The 19,825-nt window shown below is 48.2% G+C and overlaps 3 protein-coding genes across 3 annotated transcripts; all 3 read left to right on the top strand.

Annotated features, from left to right (window-relative positions):
* Positions 1-2,413: 2,413 nt before the first annotated feature.
* Positions 2,414-3,382, top strand: LOC136523659 (galactoside 2-alpha-L-fucosyltransferase-like). The gene is made up of 2 exons (XM_066517268.1): positions 2,414-2,526; positions 2,893-3,382. The coding sequence occupies exons 1-2, from the start codon at positions 2,414-2,416 to the stop codon at positions 3,380-3,382; spliced, it is 603 nt and encodes a 200-aa protein (XP_066373365.1).
* A 2,707-nt stretch (positions 3,383-6,089) lies between these two features.
* LOC136523658 (galactoside 2-alpha-L-fucosyltransferase-like) lies at positions 6,090-9,193 on the top strand. Its single transcript, XM_066517267.1, has 3 exons — positions 6,090-6,261; positions 6,363-6,695; positions 8,712-9,193. Exons 1-3 carry the CDS (start codon positions 6,090-6,092, stop codon positions 9,191-9,193), a joined length of 987 nt encoding a protein of 328 aa, XP_066373364.1.
* Positions 9,194-11,899: 2,706 nt separating this feature from the next.
* On the top strand, positions 11,900-13,650 carry LOC136519434 (galactoside 2-alpha-L-fucosyltransferase-like). The gene is made up of 2 exons (XM_066512837.1): positions 11,900-12,071; positions 12,173-13,650. The coding sequence occupies exons 1-2, from the start codon at positions 11,900-11,902 to the stop codon at positions 13,648-13,650; spliced, it is 1,650 nt and encodes a 549-aa protein (XP_066368934.1).
* Positions 13,651-19,825: the final 6,175 nt, after the last annotated feature.

Genomic DNA, 19,825 nt, shown 5'->3' with positions numbered 1-19,825 from the left:
CTTTATAAACTAGGGCTGCCATCTTCTGAGCATCCTCCTCTTCAGTGTAATCAGTTTGATGCGGAAGAAGAACCCTTGGCATTGACTGCTTTTGAAACACTTTATTGCTCTTGTTTTTGGAAAAAGACATCAAGCATTTCCGTTGGTATTGCTCACATGCTTGTAGCACTAAATCCTTGTAATTATCTGACAATTCTGCCATGCTTACATCCAGAACATGATCATTGTTGATCTCAGACGCCATCTTGAACTAACAGGTTGTCCCACCGGGCGTGCCAAAAAGTGTGTTGACACAAAATATGACGCACTGTGCCTCACACACAGCAAGCTGAAAAGCGTAGCTTCAATCGGGTTCCCGGGTGTTTCGTGATCCAGAAGCGTGCCAGTCAGTTTGACCTGAAAACTAACAAGGGATAAAACAATTAAATGTCAAACCGGAACATGTCGGGTAATACCGGACAGTTCCACATATACGGCCCTGAAGCCACTTACAACGACATACGGCTATAGAGAGCTGTCTGCCAACAAGTTCATAAACCATTCGGCTAACCGTAAGGTGAATGCACGTAAAGACCTAATTGCCGAATGCATGTGCATGGGAAGACATGTTTGAACAAGTGAAATTAATTATGAGTTAATGCATAACCAAGCTCGGCAATCCAGCCGAATTGGGGTCCACGAAGAAGGAACGTACAAATAAAAACGATTAAACTAAACTAAAACCTGCATCTGCCGCACGACACCTAGTTTCGTTAAAGCTTAAACGTGATTAACATGCATGAACCCGCAACATGTAACAATCTAGATTAAAACAATTCAGCCATTATGAGCATGTTATCTATTTAGCAATGATCGTTGAAGCACGAATAAAACCACGAAAGAGGTAAGGCCGAACAATATCAATCTAGATTGGACAGAAGTGTGTTATAAATATATGAAAGGTTTAAAACATGCAACACTGGATAACTTAATGAATCTATTTAGATCTGCCATATCTAATATAGAGCCGATAACTATCTCGCTTTCACTAAGCATATTGAGCAAACGCCTGCCGCACGGTATTTACTCATAAACAAAGCATAAGCGAAGACTTCTTGATTGTCAAGCAAAGATCCGCCGCACGACCATTGAAAACAAACAAGACTACTTGCATCACGTCTAAATCCACCGCATGATACTAAACATGATAACAAGGTTGTCGGAACTTACGGAGGTCGACGGATCGATGATTCCTCTCGAAGAACTCGACGACACGACAAAAGGACTCGAAAGTTGGCACGGGGCCGGTTGTATTGATTTGGTTGTGTACCCTTATTACAATGGTCGAGGGTCAATATTTATACCCTAGATAAAATGTGAGTCCTTAAGGACTACGATTTACAAAGGAACTTCTAAACAAACTTGGAAACTTACGATCCCTTACCCTAAACTTATAGATTCCTTTATTAATACAACTCTCATCTTTCCGATCGGTCTTGCCTGCCATCTTCTGTTTTCCCGAATGGAGTTACCGCCTTCCAGAGTAACCGACCGCACAAGCATTTAGCCGACCGCTTGTGTTGTTTGCCGAACACCCTTCTTCCCGCATGTGGGTCTACCTGTCATCTTCCAGAATCGACCAAAATCCAGTGTTAACAGAGCTGCAGCCGGGACACCACCCACGCCACTAGCTCCTCCTCCGTGTTGTTGAGGCGCACCGTGGAAGAGTTTGAGCCTCCCCGTGACCTCCTCGATCGTGAGCTCGTTGATGTCGAGGAGCATCTCGATGGAGATTACTAGCTGTCTGTACCTCGGTCGAGCGACGCGGAGGTATTTGGCAACCACCTTCGGCTCCGGCTCTGGGTCACCGAGGATCGCCAACCACTGCACGAGATTAGATAGACGCAGGGCGAAATCCTCGACGGACTCACCATCTCGGAACGCGATCTGCTCGTACTCCGCACGGAGACTCTGCGCTGTCGACTTCCGCACCCAATCGTCGCCGATGCGCATTGTCTGGATCGCCTCCCACGCCTCCTTGGCCGATGCCTTCATCGCCAAAGTGGGCACCATCTCCTGGGGCACGCCGGAGCAGATTGCTTCCAGCGCGGAACGATCGTCGTGGTAGTCGACGTCCTCGTCCTCGATCGCATCCCAGAGGTAGCGCGACTGCATCTTCAGCTTCATGAGCAGCGACCACGTGTCGTAGTTTGTCTTCGTGAGCTGTGGCCAGTTGCCGGATCCGGTCGTCTCCCAAACGACGCACTCGACGACGCCCTCCTGGCGTCGCGTTCGCGAGCGGCGACGAGTCCGCGAACGGCGCGTCGGTGATTGGCTTCGAGACGGCGATCGCGGTGGAGTCTTCCCAGAGCCGCTTCCCTTCGACTTCGTGTCCGCCATCGCAACGCCTCAGGCCCTTCTCGTACAAGCTCTGATGCCAATTGTTGTCGACACCGCCGGCGATCCGTCGCCGGAGTCGATGAAGACACCCTGCAACTGCACACCGAACTCACGAACGCACACGCACACGCACACAATACACAGAAGGTTTTGTTGCCAGAACAGCGCAGCATTTTCTGACTCTATTGATCAAAGTATAAAAACAGAGAGCAGCTCGTGGCCGCCCAGGACTCGGCGCCATGCACGCCACTCCTCCCTACAGAGCCGCACCATCACACGACCGAACGAGTGGAGCGCGTCGGCAGTTACGACTCAACGAAAATGACGGACACAACGACTACGTGATTTGCCGCACCGCGAACCACGCGCGATTCTGGCGTACAAGACGCATCGGGTGACGGATTCAGTTTTATTGGCTACGATGGAAAGCTAGCTAACTGAACTCTGAAAGTTCTGAACCTGGACTGAATGAACTGACTGAAACCAACTGAACTAACTGAATGAACCCAACAGTCGCCAGCGTCCCGTGCCACGTCCAAAGCCGTTCTCGTCACCCTCGCTCAAGTCATGGTACTACGAGCAACTGAAGGGCATGTACTGGGAGCACGCGGCGGCCACCGGCGAGGCGGTGAGCGTGGACCAGCCGAGCCACGAGGAGTACCAGCGCTCCGGCGCCAGGTCGCACGAGCGCAAGGCGTGGGCCGAGATATACCTGCTGAGCCTGACTGATGTGCTGGTGACCACCGGCGTGTCGACGTTTGGTTACGTGGTGCAGGGGCTCGGCGGCGTGCAGCCGTGGGTGCTGTACAAGTCTACCAACAGCTCTGTCGTGCCTGATCCACCGTGCGGCTGGGACGTGTCCATGGAGCCGTGCTTCCACAAACCACCGAGCTATGATTGCCGGCTGAAGCAGTGGGCGGCGGACATCTCAAAGGATGTGCCGTACATCCAGCACTGTGACGACTTGAGCTGGGGGCTGAAACTTGTTGGTCGGAACAAATAGCATGTTCCATGGAGATCTGAATAGTAACTTTTATCTTGTTTCTAAACGTGTGATATCATGTAGAGTCAATTGTGAGGATGAACCAAACAAGATCATGTAAGTGGATACATGCATGCACATACAGATTAAGTGGATACATGCATGCAAATCCAAAAAGAGCCTAATATGGAACTTAAACTAAGTTTCACCTCAGCCCACACTAAAACATATAATGTCTAGTGGTGGTCGATGGATCATCCAGTGGTGTCTACGCCAGTCTTTTTCTTTTCTTTTCTTTTTTTGCAGTGGCTAGCAGTCCCTTCACCCTCCATATATATAAGTGCAACCACTGCTGCATTTGGAGAGTCATCCAAACAAAGAAGTTAAGACTAGGAGTTATCCTAGAGTGCTGTCAGTGTATTTGGTTGGAATTTTTTTATTGAAGTTGAAGACTTGTTACTCTTGATAATTTCCAACACCTAGACGGCCCGATGGGAAACTAGGTGACGTTCCTCCGTGGAGTTCTTGTTGAGGAGGCTCTAACATGTGTGCATGGTCTTTTAAGAGATCTCTTAAAAAATATAGGTATAGGAGATCAGATAAGAGATTTGTTGTAGCTCCTCCATCTCTAAAAACACTACTTTGTAGGTATAAGTGATTGGATAGAATATTTGATAGAGATGCTCTTATGATGACAACCCCATAATACCACGAAAAAAGCGACTCTTTGTCTTTCTCTAGTTCTTGTATTACCCCCTCCATTCTTTTTACAAGGCACGCACGTTCAAGATTCAAACTTTAAAATCTTTTATCAATAATTTAGTTAGCAATTTAAAATTATTATTACACAAACTCGATATGGCTAAATTTTTAATTAAATATACTATTTAGCTATCATAATTTATAAGTATAAATGATATAAAATAAAATAAATAAATGGTTAAAATAAAATTTAGGAGGCCATGTCAGGTTAAACTATGCCTTATAAAAGAGAATGGAGATATTGGAACCCTCTAATCACGTTGTAGAATGCATAAGAATTTAGCCTTATATAAAAGGGTATTTCTTGTTTACCTCTTTCTTACCATGTTGTAGACAAGTTCTCTTCTTGAGTGACAACTATGATTGCTTTGGTAGAATGCTCAACAATTTAGCCTTGGGTCACTTCTTGTTTTTAAGGATAATATCTCTTAGTGTGGTCATTAACTTGATTGTGATGATCAACCCGTGAAAAATTAAATTTGTTGTTACAAAAAATGTCAAGCTAGGTTGTGAAATCTAAAAAAAAGATTTGCTTGTTTGTTTCACCTTTAATAAGAGCATCTCCAGCGATACCACTCAAATCACACTACATAAATGTCTATTTGGGTAGCCACCCATTTTCATACTACCCATATTTCGCTTCCAATTTCAGTAGTACTACCTAAAACAGACTAGCCAAACTAATCCTAGCAGAGAATGACACGTAGGTCCCATACGTCATCCTCTTGTTCTTCTTCTCGCCATGGATGGAGGTGGGAGGTGGCCGGAGATGCACCGGGGCAGGCCGCCACGCTGCCGGGGGGGGGGGGGGGGGGGGGCCTTTGCGCCACCAGGGAGGGCCACGCTGGGCAGAGGAGGCGCACCGTCGGGAGGAGCACGCCGGGGCAGGTTGCCTGTGTTGTGCCTCGTGCCATCAGGGCAGGGGAGCCGCACCGCTGAGGCAGGTCGCTTGCGCCATGCTCGCGCCACCGGAGCAGGGGAGCCGCGCCGCTGGTGAGCCTCCCGTGCTGGGGGAGGGCCGTATCTGGTGAGGGCTGCGCCGGTGAGGGCCACGCTGGTGAGGGGCCGCACGCCGGCCTTCTCACCCGCTCTAGATCCGTTGGAGAAGGTCCAGCGGCCGCGGCGTTGGGCGAGCACGAAGGGGAGAGAGAGGCGTGTGGGCGGGAGAGAGAAGATTTGGGTAGTCTGCTTGGCCCAACAGGAATGGGGAATGGGAGGGGATTTGGGTAGTCAACAATCTATTGGGTGGGATAGGTAGTCTGCTGGAGTGGATTTTTGGGCCCTCCACTATCCAGCTTGGGGATAGGTAACATTGTTGGAGATGCTCTAAGGACTATAAAGTCCCGAGTTCATAATCCCTAGCTGAAATTGGATCTAAGGCCTCCGAGTCAAATTGGAAGGTCTCCGACTTCCATTGACCATTATCCACTGCAATTAAAGGTCTGATGCCAGAATCGAAGTACTATGACCTTGAACATGCAAAAAAAAAAAAAAACAATCTGTACGTTGATTTGTAGTGCATCCCAACGCTCAAAGGAGACAAAGCCACCAACCAAAACACTGTAAAAAAATCGCGACTTGTTACTAGGAGTTCATTTTTTTTCAGAGTTAGTGGTAACGAAGACATTTCACATGTAGCTTTTGCATAGACTGCATGTGAAGTCTAGCAGCATTTTCAAAGTCCATATTAAACTGTCATAGGACTCCAAATGTAAAATGAGAGTATATACTAGTATAGTCCTTGAGATTCGAGGTTGCTGCATTGTGCAGATTGCTATTGCAGACCTGTGGTTGATCTGCTTCGCAATAATATACTACGTACACAACATTCGTGGCCATTCCGGCAGCCAAGAAGCATTTTGGTAGGGCGCAGTGACTAGTGAGGCCCGCTAGCACGGTGTCCGAAGGGAACTGCAGAGCACTGGCAGTAGTTTGAAGAGGCTCCGCTGTCCGTCGAAAAGCGAAGATGGCGAAGCTGCTGGTCGACGCCAACGTCAAGCGGCGGAGCTGGGCGGTCAGTGCCGTGCTCGCTGCCGTCGTGATGACCGTGCCTCTCCTCGTCATCATCCTCAGTGGGAGCAGCAATTCTGGAGCACCGGGGATTTGGATTCAGACTGCCGTGGCCGGCTTACGCAAAGGTCAAGAAGTTCTATTAATTCGATGTGTTCGCACGTATGTAAACTGAGTTGTCTGGCCTTCATCCTTAGTCCTATTTGTTTCTGAGATCACTTGTTTGCAGGTTCGAATGATCTCGCCATGCAGCCGAGGTCGTCAGCGCGGCGCCACGATAGGCTTCTCGGCGGCCTACTGGTCGACGGCTTCGACGAAGAATCCTGCCACAGCCGGTACCAATCCGCCACGTACCGTCGAAACGCCGGAAGGCAACCCTCGACGTACCTCGTCTCCAAGCTGCGGCGGCAGGAGTCCCTGCAAAGGCGGTGTGGCCCGGGCACTGCCGCCTACAGCAACGCCCTCGAGCAGCTGAGATCCGGCAAGAGCGTCGCGTCTCCCGAGTGCAGGTACATAGTCTCCGTACCCATCGAAGGCCTCGGAAACAGGATCCTCGCAAGAGGTAAGGCCGAACAATATCAATCTAGATTGGACAGAAGTGTGTTATAAATATATGAAAGGTTTAAAACATGCAACACTGGATAACTTAATGAATCTATTTAGATCTGCCATATCTAATATAGAGCCGATAACTATCTCGCTTTCACTAAGCATATTGAGCAAACGCCTGCCGCACGGTATTTACTCATAAACAAAGCATAAGCGAAGACTTCTTGATTGTCAAGCAAAGATCCGCCGCACGACCATTGAAAACAAACAAGACTACTTGCATCACGTCTAAATCCACCGCATGATACTAAACATGATAACAAGGTTGTCGGAACTTACGGAGGTCGACGGATCGATGATTCCTCTCGAAGAACTCGACGACACGACAAAAGGACTCGAAAGTTGGCACGGGGCCGGTTGTATTGATTTGGTTGTGTACCCTTATTACAATGGTCGAGGGTCAATATTTATACCCTAGATAAAATGTGAGTCCTTAAGGACTACGATTTACAAAGGAACTTCTAAACAAACTTGGAAACTTACGATCCCTTACCCTAAACTTATAGATTCCTTTATTAATACAACTCTCATCTTTCCGATCGGTCTTGCCTGCCATCTTCTGTTTTCCCGAATGGAGTTACCGCCTTCCAGAGTAACCGACCGCACAAGCATTTAGCCGACCGCTTGTGTTGTTTGCCGAACACCCTTCTTCCCGCATGTGGGTCTACCTGTCATCTTCCAGAATCGACCAAAATCCAGTGTTAACAGAGCTGCAGCCGGGACACCACCCACGCCACTAGCTCCTCCTCCGTGTTGTTGAGGCGCACCGTGGAAGAGTTTGAGCCTCCCCGTGACCTCCTCGATCGTGAGCTCGTTGATGTCGAGGAGCATCTCGATGGAGATTACTAGCTGTCTGTACCTCGGTCGAGCGACGCGGAGGTATTTGGCAACCACCTTCGGCTCCGGCTCTGGGTCACCGAGGATCGCCAACCACTGCACGAGATTAGATAGACGCAGGGCGAAATCCTCGACGGACTCACCATCTCGGAACGCGATCTGCTCGTACTCCGCACGGAGACTCTGCGCTGTCGACTTCCGCACCCAATCGTCGCCGATGCGCATTGTCTGGATCGCCTCCCACGCCTCCTTGGCCGATGCCTTCATCGCCAAAGTGGGCACCATCTCCTGGGGCACGCCGGAGCAGATTGCTTCCAGCGCGGAACGATCGTCGTGGTAGTCGACGTCCTCGTCCTCGATCGCATCCCAGAGGTAGCGCGACTGCATCTTCAGCTTCATGAGCAGCGACCACGTGTCGTAGTTTGTCTTCGTGAGCTGTGGCCAGTTGCCGGATCCGGTCGTCTCCCAAACGACGCACTCGACGACGCCCTCCTGGCGTCGCGTTCGCGAGCGGCGACGAGTCCGCGAACGGCGCGTCGGTGATTGGCTTCGAGACGGCGATCGCGGTGGAGTCTTCCCAGAGCCGCTTCCCTTCGACTTCGTGTCCGCCATCGCAACGCCTCAGGCCCTTCTCGTACAAGCTCTGATGCCAATTGTTGTCGACACCGCCGGCGATCCGTCGCCGGAGTCGATGAAGACACCCTGCAACTGCACACCGAACTCACGAACGCACACGCACACGCACACAATACACAGAAGGTTTTGTTGCCAGAACAGCGCAGCATTTTCTGACTCTATTGATCAAAGTATAAAAACAGAGAGCAGCTCGTGGCCGCCCAGGACTCGGCGCCATGCACGCCACTCCTCCCTACAGAGCCGCACCATCACACGACCGAACGAGTGGAGCGCGTCGGCAGTTACGACTCAACGAAAATGACGGACACAACGACTACGTGATTTGCCGCACCGCGAACCACGCGCGATTCTGGCGTACAAGACGCATCGGGTGACGGATTCAGTTTTATTGGCTACGATGGAAAGCTAGCTAACTGAACTCTGAAAGTTCTGAACCTGGACTGAATGAACTGACTGAAACCAACTGAACTAACTGAATGAACCCAACAGTCGCCAGCGTCCCGTGCCACGTCCAAAGCCGTTCTCGTCACCTCGCTCAAGTCATGGTACTACGAGCAACTGAAGGGCATGTACTGGGAGCACGCGGCGGCCACCGGCGAGGCGGTGAGCGTGGACCAGCCGAGCCACGAGGAGTACCAGCGCTCCGGCGCCAGGTCGCACGAGCGCAAGGCGTGGGCCGAGATATACCTGCTGAGCCTGACTGATGTGCTGGTGACCACCGGCGTGTCGACGTTTGGTTACGTGGTGCAGGGGCTCGGCGGCGTGCAGCCGTGGGTGCTGTACAAGTCTACCAACAGCTCTGTCGTGCCTGATCCACCGTGCGGCTGGGACGTGTCCATGGAGCCGTGCTTCCACAAACCACCGAGCTATGATTGCCGGCTGAAGCAGTGGGCGGCGGACATCTCAAAGGATGTGCCGTACATCCAGCACTGTGACGACTTGAGCTGGGGGCTGAAACTTGTTGGTCGGAACAAATAGCATGTTCCATGGAGATCTGAATAGTAACTTTTATCTTGTTTCTAAACGTGTGATATCATGTAGAGTCAATTGTGAGGATGAACCAAACAAGATCATGTAAGTGGATACATGCATGCACATACAGATTAAGTGGATACATGCATGCAAATCCAAAAAGAGCCTAATATGGAACTTAAACTAAGTTTCACCTCAGCCCACACTAAAACATATAATGTCTAGTGGTGGTCGATGGATCATCCAGTGGTGTCTACGCCAGTCTTTTTCTTTTCTTTTCTTTTTTTGCAGTGGCTAGCAGTCCCTTCACCCTCCATATATATAAGTGCAACCACTGCTGCATTTGGAGAGTCATCCAAACAAAGAAGTTAAGACTAGGAGTTATCCTAGAGTGCTGTCAGTGTATTTGGTTGGAATTTTTTTATTGAAGTTGAAGACTTGTTACTCTTGATAATTTCCAACACCTAGACGGCCCGATGGGAAACTAGGTGACGTTCCTCCGTGGAGTTCTTGTTGAGGAGGCTCTAACATGTGTGCATGGTCTTTTAAGAGATCTCTTAAAAAATATAGGTATAGGAGATCAGATAAGAGATTTGTTGTAGCTCCTCCATCTCTAAAAACACTACTTTGTAGGTATAAGTGATTGGATAGAATATTTGATAGAGATGCTCTTATGATGACAACCCCATAATACCACGAAAAAAGCGACTCTTTGTCTTTCTCTAGTTCTTGTATTACCCCCTCCATTCTTTTTACAAGGCACGCACGTTCAAGATTCAAACTTTAAAATCTTTTATCAATAATTTAGTTAGCAATTTAAAATTATTATTACACAAACTCGATATGGCTAAATTTTTAATTAAATATACTATTTAGCTATCATAATTTATAAGTATAAATGATATAAAATAAAATAAATAAATGGTTAAAATAAAATTTAGGAGGCCATGTCAGGTTAAACTATGCCTTATAAAAGAGAATGGAGATATTGGAACCCTCTAATCACGTTGTAGAATGCATAAGAATTTAGCCTTATATAAAAGGGTATTTCTTGTTTACCTCTTTCTTACCATGTTGTAGACAAGTTCTCTTCTTGAGTGACAACTATGATTGCTTTGGTAGAATGCTCAACAATTTAGCCTTGGGTCACTTCTTGTTTTTAAGGATAATATCTCTTAGTGTGGTCATTAACTTGATTGTGATGATCAACCCGTGAAAAATTAAATTTGTTGTTACAAAAAATGTCAAGCTAGGTTGTGAAATCTAAAAAAAAGATTTGCTTGTTTGTTTCACCTTTAATAAGAGCATCTCCAGCGATACCACTCAAATCACACTACATAAATGTCTATTTGGGTAGCCACCCATTTTCATACTACCCATATTTCGCTTCCAATTTCAGTAGTACTACCTAAAACAGACTAGCCAAACTAATCCTAGCAGAGAATGACACGTAGGTCCCATACGTCATCCTCTTGTTCTTCTTCTCGCCATGGATGGAGGTGGAGGTGGCCGGAGATGCACCGGGGCAGGCCGCCACGCTGCCGGGGGGGGGGGGGGGGGGGGGGCCTTTGCGCCACCAGGGAGGGCCACGCTGGGCAGAGGAGGCGCACCGTCGGGAGGAGCACGCCGGGGCAGGTTGCCTGTGTTGTGCCTCGTGCCATCAGGGCAGGGGAGCCGCACCGCTGAGGCAGGTCGCTTGCGCCATGCTCGCGCCACCGGAGCAGGGGAGCCGCGCCGCTGGTGAGCCTCCCGTGCTGGGGGAGGGCCGTATCTGGTGAGGGCTGCGCCGGTGAGGGCCACGCTGGTGAGGGGCCGCACGCCGGCCTTCTCACCCGCTCTAGATCCGTTGGAGAAGGTCCAGCGGCCGCGGCGTTGGGCGAGCACGAAGGGGAGAGAGAGGCGTGTGGGCGGGAGAGAGAAGATTTGGGTAGTCTGCTTGGCCCAACAGGAATGGGGAATGGGAGGGGATTTGGGTAGTCAACAAATCTATTGGGTGGGATAGGTAGTCTGCTGGAGTGGATTTTTGGCCCTCCACTATCCAGCTTGGGGATAGGTAACATTGTTGGAGATGCTCTAAGGACTATAAAGTCCCGAGTTCATAATCCCTAGCTGAAATTGGATCTAAGGCCTCCGAGTCAAATTGGAAGGTCTCCGACTTCCATTGACCATTATCCACTGCAATTAAAGGTCTGATGCCAGAATCGAAGTACTATGACCTTGAACATGCAAAAAAAAAAAAAACAATCTGTACGTTGATTTGTAGTGCATCCCAACGCTCAAAGGAGACAAAGCCACCAACCAAAACACTGTAAAAAAATCGCGACTTGTTACTAGGAGTTCATTTTTTTTCAGAGTTAGTGGTAACGAAGACATTTCACATGTAGCTTTTGCATAGACTGCATGTGAAGTCTAGCAGCATTTTCAAAGTCCATATTAAACTGTCATAGGACTCCAAATGTAAAATGAGAGTATATACTAGTATAGTCCTTGAGATTCGAGGTTGCTGCATTGTGCAGATTGCTATTGCAGACCTGTGGTTGATCTGCTTCGCAATAATATACTACGTACACAACATTCGTGGCCATTCCGGCAGCCAAGAAGCATTTTGGTAGGGCGCAGTGACTAGTGAGGCCCGCTAGCACGGTGTCCGAAGGGAACTGCAGAGCACTGGCAGTAGTTTGAAGAGGCTCCGCTGTCCGTCGAAAAGCGAAGATGGCGAAGCTGCTGGTCGACGCCAACGTCAAGCGGCGGAGCTGGGCGGTCAGTGCCGTGCTCGCTGCCGTCGTGATGACCGTGCCTCTCCTCGTCATCATCCTCAGTGGGAGCAGCAATTCTGGAGCACCGGGGATTTGGATTCAGACTGCCGTGGCCGGCTTACGCAAAGGTCAAGAAGTTCTATTAATTCGATGTGTTCGCACGTATGTAAACTGAGTTGTCTGGCCTTCATCCTTAGTCCTATTTGTTTCTGAGATCACTTGTTTGCAGGTTCGAATGATCTCGCCATGCAGCCGAGGTCGTCAGCGCGGCGCCACGATAGGCTTCTCGGCGGCCTACTGGTCGACGGCTTCGACGAAGAATCCTGCCACAGCCGGTACCAATCCGCCACGTACCGTCGAAACGCCGGAAGGCAACCCTCGACGTACCTCGTCTCCAAGCTGCGGCGGCAGGAGTCCCTGCAAAGGCGGTGTGGCCCGGGCACTGCCGCCTACAGCAACGCCCTCGAGCAGCTGAGATCCGGCAAGAGCGTCGCGTCTCCCGAGTGCAGGTACATAGTCTCCGTACCCATCGAAGGCCTCGGAAACAGGATCCTCGCCGCAGCGTCGGCTTTCCTGTACGCGCTGCTCACGGACCGCGTCGTCCTCGTCGACCCCAGCAACGACATGGACAACCTGTTCTGCGAGCCGTTCCTCGGAGCCACGTGGCTGCTGCCGGAGGGCTTCCCGCTGGCGAGCTACGCCAACTTCAGCATCGACACCGCCGAGACGTACGGGAACATGCTGAAGAACAAGGTGATCGGCGCAGACGCCGCCGCCGACGCGCAGCTGCCCGCGTTCGCGTACGTCTACCTCCACAGCGACGCCGGCGTCCATGACAGGAACTTCTTCTGGGACGAAGACCAGAGGCTGCTCCGGCACGTCCAGTGGCTGGTGATGAGCACGGACAACTACATCGTGCCGGGGCTGTTTCTTACGAAAGCGTTCCGAGGGGAGCTCGGCATGATGTTCCCGGAGCGCGACGCCGTGTTCCACCACCTGGGCCGGTACCTGTTCCACCCGAACAACCACGTCTGGGGCCTCGTCACGCGCTACTACGACGCCTACCTCGCGGGCGCCACGCAGCGCGTCGGGATCCAGGTGCGCGTCTTCGGCGGCCAGCCGAACTCGCCGGAGCTCCTGGAGCAGATCACCTCGTGCACGCAGAAGCAGAAGCTGCTCCCGGAAGTGCGCGCCGCGGGAGAGCCGACGACGACGTTGCCAGCGTCGCGTGCCAAGGAGTCTAAAGCCGTTCTCGTCACGTCCCTGAAGCCCTGGTACGAGGAGAAACTCAGGAGCATGTACTGGGAGCACGCGACGGCCACGGGGGAGGCGGTGAGCGTGCACCAGCCCAGCCACGAGGAGTACCAGCGCTTCGGCGTGAAGTCGCACGACACCAAGGCTTGGGCCGAGATCTATCTGCTGAGCCTGACCGACGTGCTGGTGACCACCAGCCAGTCCACGTTCGGGTACGTCGCCCAGGGGCTCGGTGGCCTGAGGCCGTGGGTGATGTACAAGCCGGCCAACGGCACAGTGGTGCCGGATCCGCCGTGCGGCCGGGACGTGTCAATGGAGCCGTGCTTTTTCCAGCCGCCGAACTACAACCTCTGGCAGGACCAATGGCTGGATGCCAGTAAGATTGTGCCACACGTCCAGCGCTGCCCCGACTTCGCCTGGGGGGGCCTGAAACTTGTTGGTGCGAATGAATAGCTTCGAACACGTCTGAGATATACCAAGTGACAGCACGATGTAGTCTGATGTTTTTTTCACTTTCACATTTGTTAAAAGTAACAGTACATGAGTTTGATGTTTTTTTTTCACATCGGAGCTGTTTCTTTTCACTTTCATTCCTGAACAAGGTTCACTTTCACACTTTTTTTTCCCTACATCTCCTAATTACATGCGCAAGAAATCGATGCTCTCCACGTGCCAATGATGCTCACCTTGTTCAGGAGTGGTTGTGCCCTGTGGCGTTAGAAGGTTGCTTGGAAGTGGCATGCCGGCCAAACAGAGGTCAATGCAGGGGCAGAGCAGCGAGTTGGCAGGCCGCCGTTGGCCGCGTGCAAATGAAGATGACGGTCAGGCTAGGGTAGGGAAGTAGGGAGGTCATGCTCTACGGTTGCAAGTGTTTGCCCTATTTTGAAAGATGGATTGACTTAGTCCTCTCCCCTAAACTATTTGAACCTCTTGATTGTTGCCTCTCCATCATCTCAATGAGGTAATTGTAGCCATTATTCATCTGTTGACAATTTTTCATCATCATTGTGCTTCAAACTCAGAATGTTGTCCCTTCAGCCTGCTGGCTCTTGCTTTCTTATACTTGTGCATCTTCATGCCCATAGAAGCTCCTTCATCCAAAACATCGCATCAACATTGTCAACAAATAGGTCATCAACCCCATAATCCATCTCATAATCACTATCCACAAAGTTAGAGTCATCTTCATCATTGGCTCTACACTATTATATAATACCCTCACTGCCATCTACACATTGGTCATGCACATCATTAGTCTTAGTCGTTAGATTAGTGTAAAAGATATGCAAATTTTCTCTTCCTTTGTTCTCCACAATGGACACCTTCTTTTGGACTCATCACCATAGGCAGCTCTACAATAGGGCTCATCACAATGTCATCCTAGTTATTCCAGTGATATGGTGATCATGATCAATATAAATCACCAAGTTATGGACCTTATCAATCACAACCATGACCATCGTGTCATTGTCACAAACCATAATTATTAGACCATCAGTTCTTTTTGCCTAGTAGCTAGGGATGATGAAAACGATCGGAAATGGTCAGTTACAATATTTACTATGCAGAAACAATTCCCGGTCGATTAGAAACTCACCATATTTGCATTTGACCTATTTACTAACGACATAAATACGGTACTGAAAGAAATTTAAAAAAATCAAAAGTTGAAATATGGTAATGGTCGAAAATGGTCATAAACGATATCACTATTACAGAAACGAGCCCCGGTAAATGGAATCTTCCATTCTCACCTTCATCCCAACTAGTAGCAACTAAGATATATTCAATGTTGATGAGTTCTCCTCATAACCTAGTTGGCCCACAAAATCACCAATCTATAAATGTGATCGATATTTCTCATCATTTTAGGCTATGTTTTCTCCAATTCCAATACACACCCCTCCCGTGATGCACCTCCAAACTAAACAAATCGAAACCATCTCCTACATTACAAAAAATGATTTTGAAGGACTTTACTGCAACTATTCACTTTTTCACACAATAACAATGGAATTTCAACCAAACTCCAAGCCCAAGTGCAAATAAATGCACCTACCAAAACAAACATACCTAAATTAACTTCCCTACTCTAATCCACGACCTAACGATACAATTCCATTGATCAAAGAGGGATTTTGGGTAGTCAATATATTAAGGCACCACCTCTCCTTTGTGTGGGCGTCCACCCTGCTATCCTTCTGCGCAAACAACTCTGAAAGGATCAAGATGCCCAAGAGGGGGGTGAATTGGGCAAATTCTAAAATTCTTTACAATAATTAAACCCTAGCCCACTTCACCCCTTGTGCCTAGAAAGTGTTTCTATTGTTTTATCATACAAAAGTTTAGCAACCTATGTTTCAATCTTACTCTAACATGGCAATTCTATGAATGTAAAGACAAGAATTGAATTGCTCAAAGTAAATGCTCAAAGTAAAGAGAGAAGGAGGAACACGGCGATGTTTTGCTGAGATATCGGAGAGTCGTCACTCCCCACTAGTCCTCGTTGGAGCACCCACGCAATGGTGTAGCTCCCCCTTGATCCGCGCAAGGATCAAGTGCTCTCTACGGGTTGATTCTTCGACACTCCGTCGCGGTGAATCACCCACAATCGCTCACAACTTGAGTTGGGTCATCCACAAGCTCCATCGGATGATCACCAAGCTCCCAATCACCACCAAGCCGTCTAGATGATGGCGATCACAAAGAGTAACAAGCATGAACTCTCACTTGACCCCGACAAGCCTAATGAGAAGGGTGAATGCACACTTTGCTACTCTTGCTTTCACTAATGAGGCCTCTCTCTTGGATTCTCAAATCTCAATCACCTCACTAGGACGTTGCTCTTCTTGGCACTCTCAAGGTTATTTCTCAGCTGTTGGAATGAGCAAAATTGATCCCTTGAGTGAATAGAGGAAGTATTTATAACCCCTCATTCAAAATGAACCGTTATGTGCCTCTGCGGGGTGACCGAATGCTCCGGTCAGTTCACCCGTCTCTATGCAATTTAAGTTGTGACCGGACACTAGCTAGCGTCCGGTCACAAAAACTACCCTCTAGAACCTTACTGATGTTGACCGGACTCTGGCACCCAGCGTTCGGTCACTTTGCTGCTCAGCGTCCGGTCAGTAGCCGGAACCTGACCAGCTAAAAGCTCTAGTTTGGTTTTGGTAAATTGATGAAACCTTAAGTGCTAACCTATTTTATCAAGTGATCATGAGATAGGTAGCACACTTCAAGTAGAGAAGCTAATGAAGATCATAGCATGACAATGGTGATGGCATGGCGATGATCAAGGGCTTAAACTTGAGAAGAAGAAAGAGAAAAACAAAAAGCTCAAGGCAAAGGTATAACTTGTAGGAGCTATTTTGTTTTGGTGATCAAGACACTTAGAGAGTGTGATCACATTTAGGTTTGATAGCCGTACTATTAAGAGGGGTGAAACTCGTATCGGAATACGGTTATCAAAGTGCCACTAGATGCTCTAACTCATTGCATATGCATTTAGGATCTAGTGGAGTTCTAACACCCTTGAAAATATTTGTGAAAATATGCTAACACATGTGCACAAGGTGATACACTTGGTGGTTGGCACATTGGAGCAAGGGTGGAGAAGTTAGAAGTGAAAACAGAGGTGATGCCAGCGTCGGTCAAGTGACCGGACGCCGGATCCAAAAGCACCGGACGCTGACTGCCTACGTCCGGTCGCGTTGACCGGTGGTACAGAGGCTAGGGTTTACCACCGGACGCTGGGCTGTGTCCGGTCGAGGTGGACCGGACGCGTCCAGTCGAGGAAAACCAGGTTTCGGCCCTTACTGTACTCGACCGGATGCTGAGGCTCCAGCGTCCGGTCAGTCTTACTCCGACTCAGATTATGCGGGATGCAAGGTTGAAAGGAAGAGCACCTCAGGCACATATCAATTATTGGGAAGATCAGTTGTTTTATGGTCATCAAAGAAGCAAAATAGTGTTGCATTATCAACCGCCGAAGCCGAATACATATCCGCCAATAGTTGTTGTGCACAAATACTTTGGATGAAGGCCACTTTGAGTGACTTTGCAATCAAGTTCAAGAAAGTGCCATTGCTATGTGACAATGAGAGTGCAATCAAGCTAACCAACATTCCGGTTCAACATGCAAGAACAAAGCACATTGATGTCCACCACCATTTCATAAGAGATCACCAACAAAAAGGGGATATTTGCATTGAGAGTGTAGGCATCGAAGATCAACTTGCCGATATATTCACCAAGCCATTGGATGAGAAAAGGTTTTGCAAGCTAAGGAATGAGTTGAACATATTGGATTTCTCAAATATGTGTTGATGCACCCCCACTCATATGACATGCCTCTCCTTCGAGCAATCCAAGATAAAAGTTGATTGGCATGGCATATATTCTTGTTAAGGACATATTTAGTGCATCTAGTCATATTTTCAATCTTATTAGAACCTTTCAAGTGGTTCTATTTTATTAGGCTCATTCATGAAAATCAAATGAATTTTGATGTCAATATGGTATCACTATTGCTTCTATGCTTGACTTGATCTAGTGATGGCATATGACATGTTTATGGGCTTGTAAACCTAGTGTTTTAATCTAGAAAATAAACTATAAGTGTTTAACTCAACATGGTACAAGATAACCCTTATTTGGAGGTGTGAAGAAGCTTGTCCTTGGATCAAACCGAGTTAAATATCTTTGAGAAATTATCTAGAATTGAACCAAATTTGGGAAAATGACCCCCACCCCATTGATTGACATTGATAATCTCAACCCTACAAGTAATTTTATTCAGAACCTTTGTGGTCATTGATGACAAAGGGGGAGAGAAACAAAGATAAGAGGGATAAGGGGGAGAGAGAAACAAAGATAAGAGGGAGAGAAACAAACATAAAGATATCTAGATATATGACATAGGGGGAGAGATATAACAAAGGAAAGGGATCAACTAAAATTTTGAGCCCACAAGTAGGAGGAGCAAGCTCATGAACTTGTATGGTGCATTTGAACGTGCATTTCATATGTTTGCTTGCATGGCATAAGTTCCAAATTTAAAATATCCATGCTTGTGTGATGTATGCTAGTTGTAGGTTTGAATGATGAAATGCAAACTAGCATGTATAGGATATCTAGTGATTTCACTTCCAAATATTTCTAAGTGGTATTGAGCTAACCATGATGCTAAGGATGGTATATTGGTGCACTCTGATTGGTATCATGCTTCAAAGGTCCATCTTTTATACCTTAGCATCATGTGGTAGACATTGACTCCTACATTTCCTATCTAAGCATATGTGCAAGCTACAATCCAAATTCTTAGCACATATGTAGGGAGAGCAATTGCTACCACTTAGGGTTCATGAAACTTGTCCATATCATTTTACAAATGGTAAATATGCTTGGACAAGCAACATGGATTCAATTGAATTTAAAATCATATCTTTGTATAAGGGTTGTCATCAATTACCAAAAAGGGAAAGATTGAAAGCTCTAGTTTGGTTTTGGTGAATTGATGAAACCCTAAGTGCTAACCTATTTTATCAAGTGATCATGAGATAGGTAGCACACTTCAAGTAGAGAAGCTAATGAAGATCATAGCATGACAATGGTGATGGCATGGCGATGATCAAGGGCTTAAACTTGAGAAGAAGAAAGAGAAAAACAAAAAGCTCAAGGCAAAGGTATAACTTATAGAAGCTATTTTGTTTTGGTGATCAAGACACTTAGAGAGTGTGATCACATTTAGGTTTGATAGCCGTACTATTAAGAGGGGTGAAACTCGTATTGGAATACAGTTATCAAAGTGCCACTAGATGCTCTAACTCATTGCATATGCATTTAGGATCTAGTGGAGTGCTAACACCCTTGAAAATATTTGTGAAAATATGCCTACACATGTGCACAAGGTGATACACTTGGTGGTTGGCACATTGGAGCAAGGGTGGAGAAGTTAGAAGTGAAAACAGAGGTGATGCCAGCGTTGGTCAAGTGACCGGACACCGGATCCAAAAGCACCAGATGCTGACTACCTGCGTCCGATCGTGTTGACTGGCGGTATAGAGGCTAGGGTTTACCACCGGACGCTGGGCTGTGTCCGATTGAGGTGGACCAGACGCGTCCGGTCGAGGAAAACCAGGTTTCAACCCTTACTGTACTCGACCGGACGCTGAGGCTCCAGCGTCCGGTCAGTCTTACCGGAGTGTCCGGTCAACTTCATAGCCGTTGGAATCTGACGAACAACATTTGTAACTGGTGATGCATGGCGTTCATCTGTGGACCGGACGCTGAGTCCAGGGTCCGGTCAGTTGGACCAGAGCATCCGGTTAGAGCGCAGTGTACCCAGTGAAGGGGTACAACGGCTCTATTTCGTGGAGGCTTCTATTTAAGCCCTATGGCCGACTGTGGCTCATATCTTTGGCCATTTTCATTAACATAGCAACCTTGTGAGCTAAGCCAAAGTTCTCTCACTCATCTCCATCATTGATTCATCATCATAGTGAGATTGGAAGTGATCCAAGTGCATTGCTTGAGTGATTGCATCTAGAGGCACTTGGTGATCGTGAGCTGCGGATTTCGCTAGTTACTCTTGGTGGTTGCCGCCACCTAGATGGCTTGGAGCAGCGAG

The sequence above is a fragment of the Miscanthus floridulus genome, chromosome 18, assembly GCF_019320115.1.
Source record: "Miscanthus floridulus cultivar M001 chromosome 18, ASM1932011v1, whole genome shotgun sequence".
In the NCBI taxonomy this organism is placed as follows: domain Eukaryota; kingdom Viridiplantae; phylum Streptophyta; class Magnoliopsida; order Poales; family Poaceae; genus Miscanthus; species Miscanthus floridulus.
The sequence above is the reverse complement of the archived record's forward strand: the minus strand, read 5'-3'. Positions and strand labels throughout refer to the sequence as shown.

What these genes read in the sequence shown, in the direction of transcription:
- LOC136523659 (XM_066517268.1), top strand. Translation starts at nt 2,414, where the DNA reads ATGCCAATTGTTGTCGACACCGCCGGCGATCCGTCGCCGGAGTCGATG. An exon ending in ACGCACACAATACACAGAAG is followed by an intron (nt 2,527 to 2,892) that starts GTTTTGTTGCCA and finishes TGAACCCAACAG; the next exon opens with TCGCCAGCGTCCCGTGCCAC.
- LOC136523658 (XM_066517267.1), top strand. Translation starts at nt 6,090, where the DNA reads ATGGCGAAGCTGCTGGTCGACGCCAACGTCAAGCGGCGGAGCTGGGCG. An exon ending in CGTGGCCGGCTTACGCAAAG is followed by an intron (nt 6,262 to 6,362) that starts GTCAAGAAGTTC and finishes ACTTGTTTGCAG; the next exon opens with GTTCGAATGATCTCGCCATG. An exon ending in AAACAGGATCCTCGCAAGAG is followed by an intron (nt 6,696 to 8,711) that starts GTAAGGCCGAAC and finishes AACAGTCGCCAG; the next exon opens with CGTCCCGTGCCACGTCCAAA.
- LOC136519434 (XM_066512837.1), top strand. Translation starts at nt 11,900, where the DNA reads ATGGCGAAGCTGCTGGTCGACGCCAACGTCAAGCGGCGGAGCTGGGCG. An exon ending in CGTGGCCGGCTTACGCAAAG is followed by an intron (nt 12,072 to 12,172) that starts GTCAAGAAGTTC and finishes ACTTGTTTGCAG; the next exon opens with GTTCGAATGATCTCGCCATG.